Source organism: Verticillium alfalfae, genomic scaffold, assembly GCF_000150825.1.
Source record: "Verticillium alfalfae VaMs.102 supercont1.3 genomic scaffold, whole genome shotgun sequence".
Lineage (NCBI taxonomy): Eukaryota > Fungi > Ascomycota > Sordariomycetes > Glomerellales > Plectosphaerellaceae > Verticillium > Verticillium alfalfae.
Window position 1 is genome coordinate 106751 of NW_003315036.1, and position 17690 is coordinate 124440.

Here is a 17690-nt window from a genome sequence, read left to right on the forward strand (position 1 = left end):
GACGTTCGCTGCTTCTCGATGCGACGGTCAGCACCACATGCAGTCCATCCAGATGGCACCGCGCAGCCCATCCATGGCAGCCGTCACATCCTTCCCTCTGCATCACGAAGCCTCAATCCCTGTGCCTGCAATACGACAACGAAATCCTCGTCACTGGATCTTCCGACTCGTCATGTATTGTTTACTCAGTTCAAGATGGTTACCGTCCAATCCGTCGTCTCCAACACCATGGTGCCGCCGTTTTGGACCTTGCGTTTGACGATCGCCACATTGTCACCTGTTCGAAAGACGTCTCCATATGTGTCTGGGATCGACACACTGGTGCTCTGCTCCGACAGCTACGCGGCCACGCTGGGCCCGTGAACGCTGTTCAGCTCAGGGGTAACACCATTGTGAGCTGCAGCGGTGATTTCCGTGTCAAGCTTTGGAACGTCGATACGGGCAAGAACATCCGGGAGTTCGTCGGGCACACCAAAGGCCTGGCCTGCAGCCAGTTTACTGAGGACGGCCGCTTTGTCGCTTCTGCAGGCAACGACAAAATCATTCGCATCTGGGATGCGAATACGGGCGAGTGCGTTCGAGAGATCAAGGCCCACGATAATCTCGTACGCAGTCTCCACATTGACTCTGTGAGCGGTCGTTTGATCAGCGGAAGTTACGACCAGGACATCAAGGTATTCGACATGGCGACTGGGCGTCAACTACTGGATTTCCCTAAGTGGCATGCCAGCTGGGTACTCAGTGCCAAGAGCGACTATCGTCGCATCGTCAGCACTGGTCAAGACCCCAAAATTCTCATCATGGACTTTGGTGCCAATGTCCAAGGCATTGAGATGCTCAACAGTGCCCGTGCTGTTGAGGTTGAAGGGGAATACATCTGAGGCAATTTGCCCTGCCGACTTGGGCGTAGATCATGCATATGAAAGCGTTTTGACTGTTGTGTTTTGGCATGATTGGCATTGGGTTTGTCTTTTTCTTGTTTCATGTTGGAAACAATGTCAGTGTGGAATTCTCAGGGTACATTTAGGACATCGTGGCGTTATGTTTTTGGTCGCAAGGGAAGTTTTGCTGAACGCATAGCAATTGTGGCATTGGAAATCGGGAGAACTACGTCGCATGAGACGTCAGAAAGAAGGCGTCAAACTTAGAAGACTGGCTCCCTGCCGTCACAAACTTGGAAGAAGAGGTCACTCGCTTCGCAATGCGAGTACATGTATAGGAAACATGGCTAGATAGACTACCACATCATCGGTCCCATCGACCTGCCAAGAATGACCATGATTTAGAAGATTTGTTTTCATGTGATGTGATTTCAACGTGACCTCGGCCTGCAAGAATACAGCCATGTTCGTATCCGGCACAAGAGGTGTAGGAAGTATGACTTTCGCTGAAGCAGGCCACTGAATCAGGCGCGCAGTCACACGTGGAGGCACGTATCGCCGTCATCGTGCCGCGAAAAGACCGGCTGCTACCCACCCTTCGGCAGTACCAAGGCCGGGTGTGAAGGGTCTGGAAGCGGTTTTCATTTACATCGTGGGGTTGAGCCCATCCTATAGCGGAAGGTGCAGAGTAGCGTGGCGGTGACTGGGGAGGAGGAGAGGTAAGTGAAGGTACAGGCGATAACAGAGCCGAATGGTTCGATTGCGGAGATGAGCAGACATATGGAACGGGCCCCATGACATGTGGATGGGTTCTATGCATCACAGGGCTGGCAAGACAGACTGCACGCAGTGAAAGGTAGGGTAAAGCTTGTTCCGTAAGGGTTGTGAGACGAACCAGGTCACACGCTCCTCACGTGCTGGGTTGGTGAGGAGCGGCCCGGTACACACATACACACCCGCCCACACCCACACAGAGAAGACCAGCGGACATGACGTTCAAATCAGAGTGTAGCATTCGCATGAGCCCGATTGATCCAAGCTCCACGATGGCATGCAATGTGTCATGGGTGATAGAATTAACTATCGTCTTTCCTTTTAGCGCACACCGTCAAAAGATCGGTTGATCAGAAGCCGAACGCCAAGTCCAATGGCCGGGCGACAGTCCCGCGGCGGGACGAGTGCCGGCGTCGGGTAGATGTGGAGTGTCGTCTGCCCAACCCCGAAACCTGGGGATGCTGCAGGTATAGGAGGGGGGCACAGCAGGGTGTTCTCAAAAGGGCCGAAGCGGCCGGAGATGAACTACTGCAGTAGGCTTAAAGGTGTGGCGGTGGTGAGCCTTTGTGGGAAGGCTAAGGCCGTGATCGGGAGCGACGTGACTCTATCACGAGGACCTTTGGGCGTAACCATAGCACAGGATGATTTGTCGGTCTGGTGCTGGTACGTTACACATCATGTTGTGCCACAACGAGCCGCTGTTCGATGACGACTGGGATCATGCTGTATATCCTGTTTTGTCATTGAGATTTTGAGGGGGATGAAAGAGCCACGGCGATCAAGGATCATCAGAGGGGTTGAATTACGCGCTCATGATATTGCCTCGATGTTGAGATTACTCGGGATCGCAACTTATGGGACGACAGCCAGTTAGGGCCTGGGGATGCTTCGTCGGCCGATGTTTCTGCAACGGTATGTGCCAAATCGAGCTGGAGAGTAACCCTTCCCCGCCCTGTTAGCTAGGCACAAGCCCCTGAAAGAGCCAGGATGAACCCCCCCCCAGAGAGTCTCTTGGTGGCGCGTTGTCGATCTTGAAACCGTGCTGGCAGGCTAGTCTCCTTTGGGGGGGCAGATTCAGGGGTGCTCAACGTCATTCGCTCAAGACTCTCTGAACTTCGTAGGCATTAGCACTGCCTCTACAGCATATCGATCCAGACGACAACAAGGCAGTTGGACGTCCGCCGTGCGACTAATCAAGCGAAGGATGAAGACAGAAGAATATACGTTTTGTTCAGCTGCTTGATTGACGCTTTCACTTTCGCGCATTCTCGGATCCCGGCCTCGGCTCCACGTCGCCCTGTTGGAACAACCCTCTTTCGGGCTCTGGTGCCGTCTCTGGCACCTCCTGCCGCTCAAGGTGCCGTTCGAATTGAGTAGAGGAGAAGGTCTGCATTGACACCGGCTACCTCAGGCCGCATCCGCCACGTTCTGGTTCGTTCTTCCTCGCCCCAGCTAGGCGCCACTGGTCCAAACCTGTCGAGACCCTGGTTTGCTTCTCACGACCACCGATTTGATTTGAAACCCTGGTGCTTCCCAAGCCAATAGTTGCTTCAACCTAAGATTTTCAGGTGGTCTTCGTCCCGCCGTAGGATCGATAACCGAGACGGAACCCTGGTCTCGTTGCTGGACGGGCTTGGTCGTGACTCAACTCACCCAAGTTCTGCGAGGGCATCGCCACCATACGACAGTGTGCTCCTGCAACCCAATATACATCGCGCCCGAGATGGAGCCGTCGCGGCGGGATGTTGGTCCGTTGAGACCTCGTCCAGTTATTCCTGATGTAAGTGTGGCGGTATAAGACCAGCGATGCCTTCGTCTGGCTACAAGAATGCATCATCCATCCCTCGAGACGCCCCTCTCTCCCTAGACACCCCCTCTCCCGCGTCTGCCATCCAGTATCGGACCCGCCTTCTTCTCTGTCTCTGCTATTCTTGCAGTGGCTGTCAGTCCCTTAATCCCTCCCACATTTTCCGTCTGTTCTTCGATCACTGCAGCTCCTTCCATAAACGGGGCTGATCGACCATCATCCGCTGCCGTCACCAGCGTGCCTGCCTCTGGTGAGTTCACTTGCATGTGCCTGATGATCCCGTGGTCCTGGAATGCACCCAACTCTCCTTCTGGTCACACAAATTTATCCCTTTCCGTTTATCTGTATTGCATATCCGGCATGCATCGAGTTGGATCCCGTGCGTGGCTGGTAACCTGACCATGCACGAGGTGATCTCATTTGATGCTAGCAGGGTCAGCAGTCAGGTCGCACGAGTCGAGTGATGGATGGGCGTGTATGCAGCCGCCTGAAAATCGAAGCGAACAATAGGAAGAATGCCTGAATGGGATTGTCATTCATTGCCGAGACCAGATGCAGGCTGGGCGGGCAGGTGATGGCATTCACGAAATGAAGCGTGGTTGGAAGTTTCCATCTCACATCGACGAAGCATATAAGATCCCAGCGTCAACACCCTCCATCACAGGCACTCGATCTCCAGCCTTGTTTTGTGTCCCACGAACACAAGACGAGAATCAATCATCCTTACCAAACTCGAGTAGCGACGGGTCAATTGCTCTCACCTCAGTTTGCGATTACTTTATTGGCACTGCTGCGGGCTTGAAGCGTACTTGCCGCACTTTCCTTCCCCGGGCTGCATTCTTTCCGTTCTCAACAAAATACTCAGGCGCGGCTGCTCCTCTTTATTAGTACTGCTCGCAGGATCTCTCCTTTTTTTCTTTTGACGAAACGACATTTACCTGAGATCAACACTTATCTAACTTCGACTGATTGTCATAGTCAACAAGCCGTCAACGGTCCTGCTCCGCATCAACCCGCCAAACAAGGCACCCACCCACGGTTTGGTTCGTCACAATGGGCCTCGCTTCAGTCATCACAGCTTTCGTTTTGGCTTCGCGCCTCTTCTCGCTTCCTGCACTTGCTGTGCCAGCTCCAGCGCCACAGGCTGCCCCCAGCCCTGATGCCGGTGCTGGTGCCGACACCACCGCCGCCGCCTCCAACTGGTGGTTCGCGAATATCGATCGCCAAGGTGTTGCTGCCTTTGGGGTTGACGGCTACCAAGTCTTCCGCAACGTCAAAGACTTTGGAGCCGTTGGCGACGGTATCGCCGACGACACAGATGCGATCAACACGGCCATGTCCTCGGGCAATCGCTGCTTTTTTGGCTGCGATTCCTCCACCACCACTCCCGCTCTCGTCTACTTTCCTCCAGGAACCTACCTCGTCAGCCGCCCCCTGATCCCCATGTACTATACCCACATGGTCGGTGACATTCACAACCCCCCAACACTTCGTGCCGCGCCCAATTTTGCCGGCATGGCCGTCGTCGACGCCAACCCGTATGATAACCAGGGGAACAATGCCTGGACCAACCAAAACAACTTCTTCCGCCAGATGAGGAATTTTGTCGTCGACCTCACTGCTCAGCCGTTTACTACGGGTACCGGCATCCATTGGCAGGTCGCCCAGGCCACTAGCTTGCAGAACATCCTCTTCCGCATGCGCACCGACGGCGGCGAGGCCAATGCTCAGCAGGGCATCTTCATTGATAATGGCTCAGGAGGCTTTATGACCGATCTCACCTTCGTCGGCGGTCGTTTCGGCATGTTTGTTGGTAGCCAACAGTTCACCACGAGGAACATGACGTTCAACAACTGTCAAACGGCCATCTTCATGAACTGGAACTGGTTGTGGACTCTTCATGGCCTAAGCATCAACGACTGCAGCATCGGCATTAACATGGCGAATGGCGGCTCCGTCGGCGCTCAGACGGTTGGTTCTCTCCTCCTGCTCGACAGCACTATCAGGAATACCCGAACCGGCGTCATGACGGCCTACGATCCTTCATCACCCTACACGAACGGGACCTTGATCCTTGACAATGTCGACATGTCCTCCAACGTGGAGGCTGCTGTTCGCAATGAGGTCAGCCAGCAGGTCATTCTACCCGGTAATCAGAAAATTGGTTCGTGGGCTCAGGGCAAGGCCTATACCCCCACGAATGGCGGTCAAGATATCCAGGATACACGCCCCGCTGTCACGAAGCCTGCTGTCCTTTTGGACTCGAACGGACGATTTGCAACTCGCAGCAAGCCTCAGTACGATAACGTACCTGCGAGCAGCTTTCTTCGTGCAAAGGCCAATGGCTGCGTTGGCGATGGCGTCACGGACGATACCGCCGCCATCCAGGCACTGTTTAACAAGGCGGGTCCTAATGACGTTGTCTACTTTGACCATGGGGCCTACATCATCACCGACACAGTCCAGGTTCCCAAGGACATTAAGATCACTGGTGAAATCTGGCCGCTCATCTTGGCGGGTGGAAACTCCAACTTCAAAGACCAGAACAACCCCAAACCCATGCTCCGTGTCGGCGAACCCGGCGATGTTGGCAACTTTGAGATGAGCGACCTCATGATTGAGACGCAAGGTCCCCAGCCTGGTGCCATCCTCATGGAGTTCAATGTTGCTGGCACCCAGCCCGGCGCTGCCGGCCTTTGGGACGTTCACTTCCGCATTGGCGGCACTGCTGGAACCCAGCTTCAGGCTGACAAGTGTGCAAAGACGCCGGCTGTCACGACCACGCCGAATCCCGAATGTTTTGGTGCTTGGCTCCTGATCCACATGACTCCCGAGTCTTCAGGCTACTTTGAAAATGTCTGGTGGTGGGTGTCTGATCACGAGCTTGACCAGACCGGCTGGGGTCAGATCAACATCTACAATGGCCGCGGTGTTCTCATTGAATCGACAAAAGGATCGTGGCTGTGGGGCACCGCTTCAGAGCACAGCGTTCTCTACAACTACCAGTTCAACAATGCCAAGAACGTCTTCATGGGTCACATTCAGACGGAGACGGCCTACTTCCAGGGCAACCCTGATGCTCTTGTGCCGTTCACAGTCAACGCCAAATATCTTGACCCGGATTTTGAGGCTTACTGCGCGGCGCACTCGATCCAGCAAGATCGCTGCCCCCGTACGTGGGGCGTCCGCGCGATTGGCTCGAGCGACATCTTCCTCTATGGAGCTGGCATGTACTCTTTCTTTGACAACTACGCCCAGGAATGTGTTCCTCAGAACAACTGCCAGGACCATATGACATCTCTCGAGAACACGTCGGTTCGTTTCTTCGGCATCAGTACTAAGGCTTCAGTCAGCATGATTACGGTGGACGGCGAGACAGCCGCTCTCGACAGCGACAACCGTAACAACTTCTGTGCCACCATCGCGACGTTTGAATCCTAGGGAGGCAGAACAAACGCCACGGCGGGCAACACGACATGCATTCGTCTGGGCATGCAGGGCCGGGGCAAGGGCTTCCGCTCTTCGCCGCATCGCCTGCATTTTCGCCATTGAATATCAGGACCGATGGCGCACAGGTTCGCTTCTTGAGCTGGGCACATTCCATGAACATATTTTGCTTTTGTTCCTCGCAGGGCAGTTGGAGTTGGCGGCACACGTAAAAATGGGGGCTATTGTTCAGGCTTGCAGGGGCCATTTAGTCGTTTTCGCGAACCGCCGAGCGGTTTATTTTGATACCACAAGGTACATAGGAAATCTGAATTAGTACAGCCATCAGTGCAGGATCGTCAACGTGAGATCAGTTTCGATTTCTGGTGCACTATCGGTCGGTGCCACTTTCGTGACACTCCGGCGGCCGACCTCCCGGTGAGTAGGTACCTAGGTACTGGTGAACAGCCTCCTGTGATTGGCTCAACGAGGCTCAAATAGCTAAGGCAAGGGGGCCACAGCTTCGAGCCGCGGCAGGTCCCAAGTGCAAACGTCATAAGTCCCCACTGGAGGTCAGACCCGATCCAGGCTGCTCTCTGGCTTTCGCTCTTGCCGCGAGACTGGAAAGCGAGTAGCATTTCCTCCATCGTCACTTTTCCTTGCCTGAACACATTTACTCAATGCAATAACCAATAATAATCGATCTCGAACTTGACCTTCCGACATGGACAATTCCCCGCCAGCAGCGAATCTTCGCTCCAAGAGCCGTCGCGCCCTCGCCGAACAGCAAAACGGCGCCACGCCGTCATCGGCAGCGGCGTCCTCGACACGCAGGGCCGCCACGACACCGACCCGACGCAATCCTCCTTATCTCCCGACGCCCGTCGAAGCGGCTCTGCTCGCCCTGTTCCCCGCCCTCCTCCTCTTCGGCACGGCCTACTCCCTGCTCTCGCCGCAGGTCCGCCGCGCCGCCTACGACCCAACGACACAGTCGCACGCGCAGCACCCCTCCGAGGCGCCGGGCTACTTTGCGCGGAAGAACAATGTCTTCAACGTCGTCTACGTCAAGAGGGGCTGGTTTTGGACGACCGTCGTGTTCGGGCTCTTCGTGGCGACACACCCCGCGCTCCAGAACGCCAAGAGGCGTATGCAGGCTGGCGTGAGGTGGGCTGTCGCCACGGCACTGTGGTTCCTCGTCACGCAGTGGTGCTTTGGTCCAGCGATTATTGATCGCAGTTTTCGGTGGACAGGCGGCCGTTGCGAGGTGGTCGAGGGCAAGGTACAAGAGGGGGATGCGGATGTCGGCGAGTTTGTGAGCGCTGTGGCTTGTAAGGCTGCCGGGGGTGCGTGGAGGGGCGGACACGATATCTCTGGACACGTCTTCCTCTTAGTCCTGGCCAGTGGGTTCTTGCTACAGGAGGTCGGCTGGGCGTATCTGCGCCACCGGGGCGTCAGGGAGGAGAGGGCCATCGTCATGAGTGATGGCGCCGTCAAAAGCGCCGGCGTTGAATCCGAGGGTGGCGTCGAGAGGGCCGATCTTCAGGAGGACAGTCTGGGACTCGGAGGCAAGGCCGCCCTTGTGGCTATAGCTCTGAGCTCGTGGATGCTGCTCATGACGGCCATTTACTTCCACACTTGGTTCGAGAAGGTAAGGCTATGAAGGTACGCATCAAGGTGTTGGTATCGAATTGCTAACGCGAAACAGTTTACTGGGCTCTTGACCGCTATCTCCGCACTGTACACTCTATATGTACTTCCACGATTTATGCCGGCACTCCGCCAAGTTGTCGGATTGCCTGGAGTGTGAGGACGACGCGACTCGATTGCTGCGCCAAAAGCACCAAGTCACGGTCTCGGAGATGATGTAATGACGGGAATCGCATCCGTCTTATTACTGAAATAATCAAGCTATGCTGAGCATCACTGTAATGAAGAAACGGAGGAGGCGTCTCGGCGAACGACCTGTCACTATTTATGGGGGAGTCAGGCGTATGGGAGACAGAAGCGTTGATGTACCGGATTAGCATAGTCACGAGAGCAAAAGAAGATGCATCTTTACTCTGTGTCCACTTCCTTCTTCTCTCCCTGATCGTGTCGCCAGATGAGAGAGCCTCCACCTGAAGCCGAGCACACTTGTCACCAAGGACATTCACCCCACTGAGAGTACTAAGTCAAAGAAGCAGTCGCCTCCATGGCCACATGTGATGACTGCTTTATCTGGCTGACGTTGCTTCCTCAGGCCTTGATTGTCTCCGCATCCCGGGTGCTTGGGTGAGTTGTGAGGTGTCACTACTGTTTGCGGGTTGTCCGGTCCATTGCATAGGTGGGGAAGGTAGGAAAGGTCAAGATCCAGGGAAGCTTGAACATTCGCCAAGAGAAGGATGCTTGCCCCCTCAGGCGTGGCCAATGTGAGTTGCATGAGCCCCTAGGCGTGAAGAAGGGTTCCACCAAGTGGCGTATTCAGGCCGGCACTTGCAGATGCCACGGTTTTCGATTCGCTGCCCGCTCAGCGTGGACATCGCAGTGGCCAAACTGCTGACCTTGCACAGACTGCCCATTGCCCTAATGAAGGGATCTATGACAACAAGGCACGTGAAACCTTGTACATCTGACAGGCAACCAACTAATTGATTTTCATACTGGTTATATATGTTTGGAGACCCCAGACATCTCCACAATGAATCGGTGACGTTGGGATAGGGTCTTTTCTTTAGCTTTGGTAATCCTTGCTTTTGTGCTTTAGGTCCGGGAACCCGGTTGTGCCACAACAGTAATCGGCTGATTGCTTTGGCTCATGCATCTCAAGAGCCCCAGCATGCGGCCGATTGTTTGACAGCTAGAGCTAGGGCCAAACCGGGGACCAGCCATCCGGGCCCGTACCGCAGGCTGGATTTCCCAAGGTTTACTCGAGTGTTTGCGCATTACCAGAAGGGGCCATCTTTGATTATCAGTCGAATCCTCACATATGATATCATTGTCTCTTGCCGTAATGACCTTGCTGTGGGCTGTGGTCCTCTTTCATCATGTTCAAAAATCAGGCGGCCCTTTGGCCCTTCCTGCTGGACGCCGTTGAACACGACGGAGGGATCAGTGGTCTAGATCCAAGCACATATCCCTGCAGTATGGTATGCACAATTCGTCCAATGAAAAGACTTCGGCAGAAAACGCCGCAGTGGTTCGAGAGCTGGGAAGGGAACTTACCGCTGTTCGCAGTGGGCGAGCCTAACTAACGGGCTACAGCACCCGCATAAAAAAGCCTGACCACGTAGCCCCCTGACGACTTTTCTCTCTTTCTGCTTCAGGGTTACTGGTGGAACTGTAGTAGCCTAGAATTTCGTCAGAATTGACCTACATGGATGATTGGCAACCAAGAGAGCAGTCTTGAGACCATCAAAGGTGGCGAAAGACAATACTTTCTCCCCGTAACTGAGGAGAAGCTATGGTTTTTCTCTAAGGTTATCTTGGTCATGATTCAAGCAATGAAGGCCTGGCCCGATATCTCGTTGAGCCATATGAAGTTAAGCAGAGTCTTTTGAAACGCATCTACTGGTTGTGCCTTCCAACCTAGAAGGCCTCGATATTCCCACAAAATTAGAAAGATCTTTCTACTCAAGAACAACAACAAACCGATTTTCCTAATGATTGAAGTTTTTCAAATGACGACATCCCCGTAGCATGTCTTGCCCTTCGTATCCGGAGCAGGATACCATCAGCTTCCACGTCGGCTTTCAACCTAGGACCATGAAGGAGACAGCGCCGTTTATCTCGATTTGAAGCCGATCATCGCCGTTCATCCCGACAGTCGATCGCCTGCAGCTCGGCAGGAGAGGCAGGCTAGATGGGGGTGACAAGCTGCAAACAACTAACGTGCATGAGCCCCCTCCGAGACGCCTTGCGGCTTCTCCCTTGGCATTGCCCGCGTACTCCAGAGCTGATTGCGACGAGTGCTCCGAGCGCTTCCAGAGGGATTACGTCCAGGGACGTCTTGTTGTCTCCAAACCACACCAGCTCTGCCCAGAGCGGGGGAAGATACTGGTACAGGTAGGGTGACCGGTTTCCCGGAGGACCCTGCCAGGGGGGAAAACCCGGCGAAGGTAGTCACGATTCTGCAGTTTTCTCGCGCGCTTTCAATACCTTGGTCGTGCTTCCCGAGACAATAGGCTACGAGCATTGCTTCCCCACAACAGTGCATGCCCTGCTCGTGGCTCTGTTTCTCGGTGGCGAACTAGATCAGGCCGTCAGCAAGCTTCCGAGACAGGCGAACTTGTGCGGGAGATTAGTGGTGGCGTGTTGAGTTCGGTGCGAAACACTTTGAACATCCTTGGGGTTCTACGCATGATGACACCATCCTGGAGAATCTAAACAGTTTGTAACAAAGATGTCTAGATTCATACCAGGGGCTCAAACTTGTCGTATCAAATATTGTCCATTTGGCTAGACAGGAAGTCCATAAAGCTGACTGGGTGTTCTCGGTCATTATTGTTGGTCAGCGCGCTTCGAGCATGAAGGATCTCGCCTCTGGACCTCCATCCTTACTTGTGACATCTCTACGGCTATCATTGAGGAGAGGATCCCCATTGCACGTAGCTTTATGTCCTCATTAGTGATCCTCAAGCTGAATTACAAAATTTTGATCTTGTTTCCTTTTGGAATGAAGATTGACATCGTGCGGGACGGCCGAGTAGCATTACATGAGCCAGGGCATCCAACTTTCCTGTGTAAAACATGCCCGGGAATGACGGCGAGCTACCCGTCCCGCTACGGGACGTAGTCCCAGCTTGGAGCAGGCATAATGTCAGGACACATTTACTCGAAATGTGATGAGTCTCTTTCCTACACAATGTGAGCGTGGGGCTACAATAGAGCCATCATCTATTGGTTTTTTTAAAAAATCATGGGACCTCCTATTTCATGTCATGTACTCGATAAGCTGCTTTTCTTACGGACCCCGAGAGCTCGCGGATACTTCTCATTCTACAATCAAAAAAGCCGACCGACACGTCCCCAACCCCAGGTCAACAAGGCTTACACCTTCAGATTGGCATAATTGTCAGACCCAGCACTTGCATGTTCAATCATTTTGCAATAATTCTCCAAACGCACCCTTGGACACGTCTAGCTGTCAAACGCGTCTCTTCCACAATTAGCAAGATACCGAGTTGAAGAATACCCAGAGTCAACGAGCTCCTCCACGCTGCCACCGCCGGCATCTCACACCTCCTGTGTCACTTGTCCTTTCCGCACCACAGACCTATCTCCATACCATCCATACGCCAGTCATTCTCGCAGACGGCCATCCACATCGCATGACCCCATACCTGCGCGCTCAACTCAGACAACGCGCAGAAGCCCAGTGGAAGGCATAGAACAAGCGGTGTGCAGGTCTTGCCGTCTGATCCTGACTCCAGGGCCACCTTGTCCATCTATCGGCGCATCCGAGTGAACCCGAGTCTAAAGATGTTTATCAACAGAGACGCGCCCCAGGCGGTATTTCGAGAGGCTTGCCCAGAGAGCTTTGCCACTCCATATCTAGGGTCTTTGCGAAACTCCATCTGCTCATCGCAGCCGCACTTTTACTTGAATAATCAACCACGCGGTATTCATTCGGGCTGCAGTCTCTTAAAGCAAGCGACTCACCATCCTTATGATCAACTACTGCGGAGGAGCTCCCAACACTATCAAGACCGGGGTTTTCCGATCAAGCAGAACATGATGGAAAACATGGGACAGTGGCCGACACAGGGGGGCGACAGTCTGTCAGACAGCTTCGAGGTATGTGTTGGCCTGATCACCGTCCACAGTTTTGCCTCTCCATTCGTGCATGACGCACCACATTTCGATATGTGACTGAAACCTCAACTCCCCATCTGCTTGTCACGTCAGGCAACTGCTAATAATAAGGCAAGGACAAACAGCTCCACAACGGATACCTGTCAGGGTCAGCCGGAAGCCCCTATTCACGCACAGAGTTTTATCACGACATGGGTTTGCAGCATGTGCCGACCACTCTATCGTCCTATCCGCGCCACATCCATCCCATCTCATCCCAGTTCCCAGAGTTTCCTTTTCACGATATGATAGAAGGCTTAATACCAGATGGCATGGTAACTTTGTCTCATGGTCAGGTTGGTCAAGGGCTCCATCAGACTGTACCTATGCACGGTCTTTCTTCCCATCACTTTGGCGCAGCAACGTACAACGACTTGGTTGATAACCCGGGTAGCGTTCTGGAGACATTCGGCAGTTTCTCCTCTGCTTCGCAAGACACCAGTGTCTCTCAAGGTCTTGGTGCCGTCAGTAGCTCCTTCAGCTCAACCGGTAGCAGCGGTGCTGCCGATTCCTTTCATCCCTTCGAAACCGGCTCCTGTTCGCAATTTGAAGGGCAATCCTCGAACACTCGAAATCTCTACCCACAAGACCTCCGCAGCAGAATTCCCTCGCCCTGCATGTCTGAAATGGGGAGAGAAACGGCGCTCGAAGTCGGAGGGGACTCTCCCATAGCAGACGCACCCGACATTGCGTCGAAATTGCCGGTCAAGGCCAAAAAGGGTAAGAGCAAGCCTGGCAGAACCTCAAAGTCAAAGCAATTTTCGAATCGTGCGATCCAGCCAAAGACAGCCGAGTCCAAGGGTGCTGCTGGCATCCGCAAAGAGCTTCCAGACAGAGCAACCAAGTCCCTGAAGCCACGATCCGGCTCGCCGAAGCCATCGAGCGGCACTTTAACAAGGCCAAAGTCTTGCCACATCATGTCAAACGTTCCGGATCCTGTCCAGGGCACAGTTCCGGTATCTATGCCGATACAGGGGGACCAGGTACATGCGCCGGTCAAGCCCGTGTCATCTACAGACTGGAGCATGGAGCGCCTGGGCCAAGGACGAATTTCTGCTCCGCTCAAAGCGTGAGGGCATGACATATCGTGAGATACGGAAAGCAGGAGGCTTCCGCGAAGCTGAGAGCACACTTCGGGGGCGGTACCGCACCCTGACGAAGAAGAGGAAGAGAGGGTGCGCAGGCCAGAATGGGAAGACCGAGATGTATGCATTTCCCTTTTCTGGTCCCGTCAAGTGCTTCTCTTCAACAGAATACTAATAATAGGTTTTGGCAGGTTCAACTCCTTCGTCAAGGGGTAGCCAAATTCGCCAAGGAAGCAGAGAATGGTCGGATGAAAGTACCGTGGAAGCAAGTGGCTGAGTACATTCAGCGAAAGGGAGGTTCCTACCTCTTCGGCAATGCAACATGTCGAAAGAAGTGGGATGAACTTGTTCAGAATGGAGACGAAAACGGCGATTACGGCGAAGAAGAGGAGTGAATGGGGTAGGATCGATGACACGGGGGGGGAGGGAGGGCGGTTCATTCAGGAGATAGATACTGGTCTCATTGGGGGGCACTTGGGGAGACCGACTCGATCAATGAAGTTGGAATGGAGGTTGAGTTTCATTATGGCCGGTGGCTGGATTCGAGAACAAGGGACCTTGGTGTTGATCAACATGTTGACGTGTCTTGCAGAGCGTCTCGAGGGTCTGCCATTGCTGGGCACGGGCGTGTTTGCTTGATTTCTTTTTATTTCATCACAACTTGAAAAGCAGACGAATCGCTGACAAAGGCTGATTTCAATAAATGTCATATCAAAGTCTACCTGGCTTGCTGTCGGCAGTCGGGATTCCGATTCTCGATAAAATGGCCGCTAAGGTGGATGCACCCATGTCGATATCCTCGCGTAGTACATCCCACTCAGCTTCGCTTTTAACGAGCGCTGTTCCTGCGAGGACTGTCCCGTTCAGACTCAAAGTCACCTCTGTTCTGCTGTTCCCTGTCTGCACAGTAACACCGTCACGCAGGCGGGGTAAGACTACAAGTCGCGTCTTCGTTAATGCCATATTGTAGCTGATTTCAGCTTCTCCAGAACCTGACGTGGGGGTATCATCCAATTCTCCTACATGCTCCTTCACCGCCGCAACAGCGCGACGGTAAAGCGTCAAGTAAATCTCATGTAGCCTTTCCATTGAGGTCCCATGCCCAATGTTGCTGGAAAACGTCTTGAACGGTGCATCTTTCTGGTCAAGCCGATCGGCCAAAATAGTCCAGTCCCCGATGTCTTCCAGGCCAGCTTTCATCTGAGCTACTGGCAGTAACTGAATATGCCGGTGGGACTGGCTTGCTCCCGAATGAGACCCGCTGTTGAAGAAGGCGAACAACTCGCCGTCTGTGTTTGTGTCAAGACCGTACTGTCGGTACGCTTCGATACAGGCGTACGTCGCGGCGAGATCATCGGCCTCGAGTAGATGAGTCTGCTCCTTGTAATCTTTGGTGGCAAGTATGAAGTGTTCAGGGACAATAGCGAATTTGTTGAGGACTAGGTTATGTGCCGGGGCGATTTCACCAACGTAAAGAGGACCGTTCTCTGGGCTCTCGAAAGGGTCGAATGGCTTTTGGGTTGTGGCGGCAGTTTTGGACTTGGGCGCAGAGGGCTTACTTGCTAAAGCTGGGGCAAATCGTAGTTGGAACTGTAAGTCATGTGAGTGAAGGACTTCGTAACCAAGTCTTTCGAGCTCGCCGACGTACGGGTATGGAGCTTGGGGCAAGAATCGTTACTTGAGTCTCAAAGTAGGTGAGGTCTCCCTGGGACCTGGCCCGACCAAAAGCAGCCTGCACCACCTCGGGAAGCTTGCTGGGGACTTTGAGAAGAGGCATGGCGAGATGATGTGGTAGCAAATCGCGATATCTGGCTCGTGGTGATGGAAGACCTGGAGTTTGGCCAGGTTGAAGGCCCCTAATTGGAGGCTGCTAGGCAGTGACGTGTGCGGATCTCACCGAACGTCACCGAGACGTAGGCACATGGGCGAATTTCGGCACCGGATCTTTGGAGACAGTCCTGCGAATTCAAAGCGTTCGAAATAGCAACCATAGATGCACGATAAAGAAAGCATGTCTAAGGTCAATTCATCATTCCAATATTATACAGTCTACGTTCTAATCATCCCACTCCTCATCTAGCTGGTCAATCAAACGGTTTTCATCCTCTCGGTTCCGACTCCTACTCGGTGAGCCAGCCAGATGGCTGTAGCCTCGTCGTCCAGGAAGCAGCCTCGAGCACAGCGAAAGGGCTGCATAGAAGACATCCTGTTGAACACGCACACGTCAGCCATAGACAGATCACTTCCGAGGCGACCGCGAAGCAAAGACGCATAGGAATCGTTTCAGCAGTCGCCCGAGCAGGAGCAAGCGTACGCATATGAAGTTCCAGATGCCCGCCCACAGAGTATAGTTGGGCAGCTGACGCCAACCGCGGGCGTGCTCAACAGTGCGGTTGTAGAACACACCGCCGCCAAAGTACACGAGCACGGCAATGGCGAAAATAATAGCAAAGACGCTGCCGGGGCCGACACTGCCAGGCTGGTGCGGCTCTGCACGAGCGCAGGCATGAGCCGATCTGATCTCGAAGAAGTAGGCGCATTCTTCAGGATCGGTGCTCACAAAGGAGACGCCTATTTGGCCTGCAAGCTGCTCCGGCTCACAGTGGAAGGATAGTGTCGCCGACTTGCGGCGGACCGGTTTGTTCTTCTTTTCGTCGCCAGAATCTGTCGCTTCGGCGAGTTTCTCTCCGTCAAAACCCTTGTAGGAATCGTGCGAATCTTCCCGCTTCGTTTTGTTATTCTCTTTGAGTTTATCCGCCCCGCATGGCGATCCGTCTGTATATTGAAGGACGAGCATGCGACCGTGGCTTTGAAGATCTAGAGATGTTTGTCTGTAGCACACCGATCAGTCATTGTCCCGACGACACCCGCTCAAGACTCATGGCAACAAACCCTATAGAGTAGACTTCATCTTGGTATGTGTAATAGGCGCTGACGTTTTTCCACTCGTCCTTGCCTAGCCCCACGACATTCTCGACAGGATCCGCGACCGGCGCGCAAATGTTGAGTGTGAAGTTTCGTCCATAATCATAGCCCCTTGCGTGGTAATCGCTCGTTGCCGAACCGCTTTTCGCAGTCTTGCCCTCCTCGGGGATTGCGGCAATGTCGGGTCGCAGGTCGAAGAATGCGCCGCTCGTCTTGGAAACAGCTGTACACGCCGGTGGGCTAGGTGTCGTCGATGGCTTTTCCTCTGCAGCGAACGAGACGCTTGCCGAAGCGGCCAGGAGCAGGGTGAGAGCGCGGTTCGTAGGGAAATGCATCGTGTTTCAATGGTCTCAGCTCAGGAGGTCGCCGTGGAGAGTAATTGAAGGCGCCGGGTGGCGCGATGGGACGCGTCGACAAAGCGATGCTGATATCATCAATTGAAAGAGGCGGGTCGATAGAAGGAGAATAGTAGAGCTGCAGAGAGCGGTTGTCAATCAACCTGACGTCAAAGTCGTCATGTGCATTCAACAATCTGATGTCTCTGTCAAGCCAAATTAGAGGTATCGAACATGGAACACCTGGCCAGTCGTCAGCCTCGTACAATACACGCGGCAATTGGCGGGCTGGCCAAGCCATCCACCATTTCGACCAACCTGCAGGCACCGCCTTGGGTGTAATAAGACCTGCTGACTGGTGGCCGACAGTGGAGAGATGAGCGAAGGCGACAGGACACCATTCATCCGAGAAATACCCGTCTAACAGAAAGCAGAGAACCCACAGTGACCTCATCCTTTCAATCTGACTGCCGCCAGCGTGTTTGATCTCGGGACCTAATAATTCCCAAGGCATAAAGGAGGGCATGTCCCCTGCCATGCGAAATCTTGAAGGCACTGTCGCAGTCAACGCAGTCAGGGAGGTCCGAAGAATGTTGGAAATCCCGCCAGGCACATTTTAATTTCATTA

General features: G+C 53.8%; 6 protein-coding genes across 6 annotated transcripts; 4 read left to right on the forward strand and 2 right to left on the reverse strand.

Annotated features, from left to right (window-relative positions):
- Nucleotides 1–18: 18 nt before the first annotated feature.
- VDBG_02549 (F-box/WD repeat-containing protein 1A) lies at nucleotides 19–1290 on the forward strand (the record flags this gene model as incomplete). Its single annotated transcript, XM_003006364.1, has 2 exons — nucleotides 19–121; nucleotides 196–1290. The coding sequence occupies 2 exons, from the start codon at nucleotides 19–21 to the stop codon at nucleotides 879–881; spliced, it is 789 nt and encodes a 262-aa protein (XP_003006410.1).
- Nucleotides 1291–4515: 3225 nt separating this feature from the next.
- Nucleotides 4516–6903, forward strand: VDBG_02550 (glucan 1,3-beta-glucosidase; the record flags this gene model as incomplete). Its single annotated transcript, XM_003006365.1, has 1 exon — nucleotides 4516–6903. One exon carries the CDS (start codon nucleotides 4516–4518, stop codon nucleotides 6901–6903), a length of 2388 nt encoding a protein of 795 aa, XP_003006411.1.
- A 709-nt stretch (nucleotides 6904–7612) lies between these two features.
- On the forward strand, nucleotides 7613–8695 carry VDBG_02551 (conserved hypothetical protein; the record flags this gene model as incomplete). Its single annotated transcript, XM_003006366.1, has 2 exons — nucleotides 7613–8536; nucleotides 8594–8695. The coding sequence occupies 2 exons, from the start codon at nucleotides 7613–7615 to the stop codon at nucleotides 8693–8695; spliced, it is 1026 nt and encodes a 341-aa protein (XP_003006412.1).
- Nucleotides 8696–12609: 3914 nt separating this feature from the next.
- Nucleotides 12610–14197, forward strand: VDBG_02552 (predicted protein; the record flags this gene model as incomplete). Its single annotated transcript, XM_003006367.1, has 3 exons — nucleotides 12610–12660; nucleotides 13014–13786; nucleotides 13984–14197. 3 exons carry the CDS (start codon nucleotides 12610–12612, stop codon nucleotides 14195–14197), a joined length of 1038 nt encoding a protein of 345 aa, XP_003006413.1.
- Nucleotides 14198–14435: 238 nt separating this feature from the next.
- On the reverse strand, nucleotides 14436–15634 carry VDBG_02553 (Ap4A phosphorylase II; the record flags this gene model as incomplete). Its single annotated transcript, XM_003006368.1, has 2 exons — nucleotides 14436–15392; nucleotides 15451–15634. The coding sequence occupies 2 exons, from the start codon at nucleotides 15577–15579 to the stop codon at nucleotides 14514–14516; spliced, it is 1008 nt and encodes a 335-aa protein (XP_003006414.1).
- A 224-nt stretch (nucleotides 15635–15858) lies between these two features.
- Nucleotides 15859–17062, reverse strand: VDBG_02554 (conserved hypothetical protein; the record flags this gene model as incomplete). Its single annotated transcript, XM_003006369.1, has 3 exons — nucleotides 15859–16008; nucleotides 16117–16633; nucleotides 16695–17062. The coding sequence occupies 3 exons, from the start codon at nucleotides 17060–17062 to the stop codon at nucleotides 15859–15861; spliced, it is 1035 nt and encodes a 344-aa protein (XP_003006415.1).
- Between the last annotated feature and the right edge of the window lie 628 nt (nucleotides 17063–17690).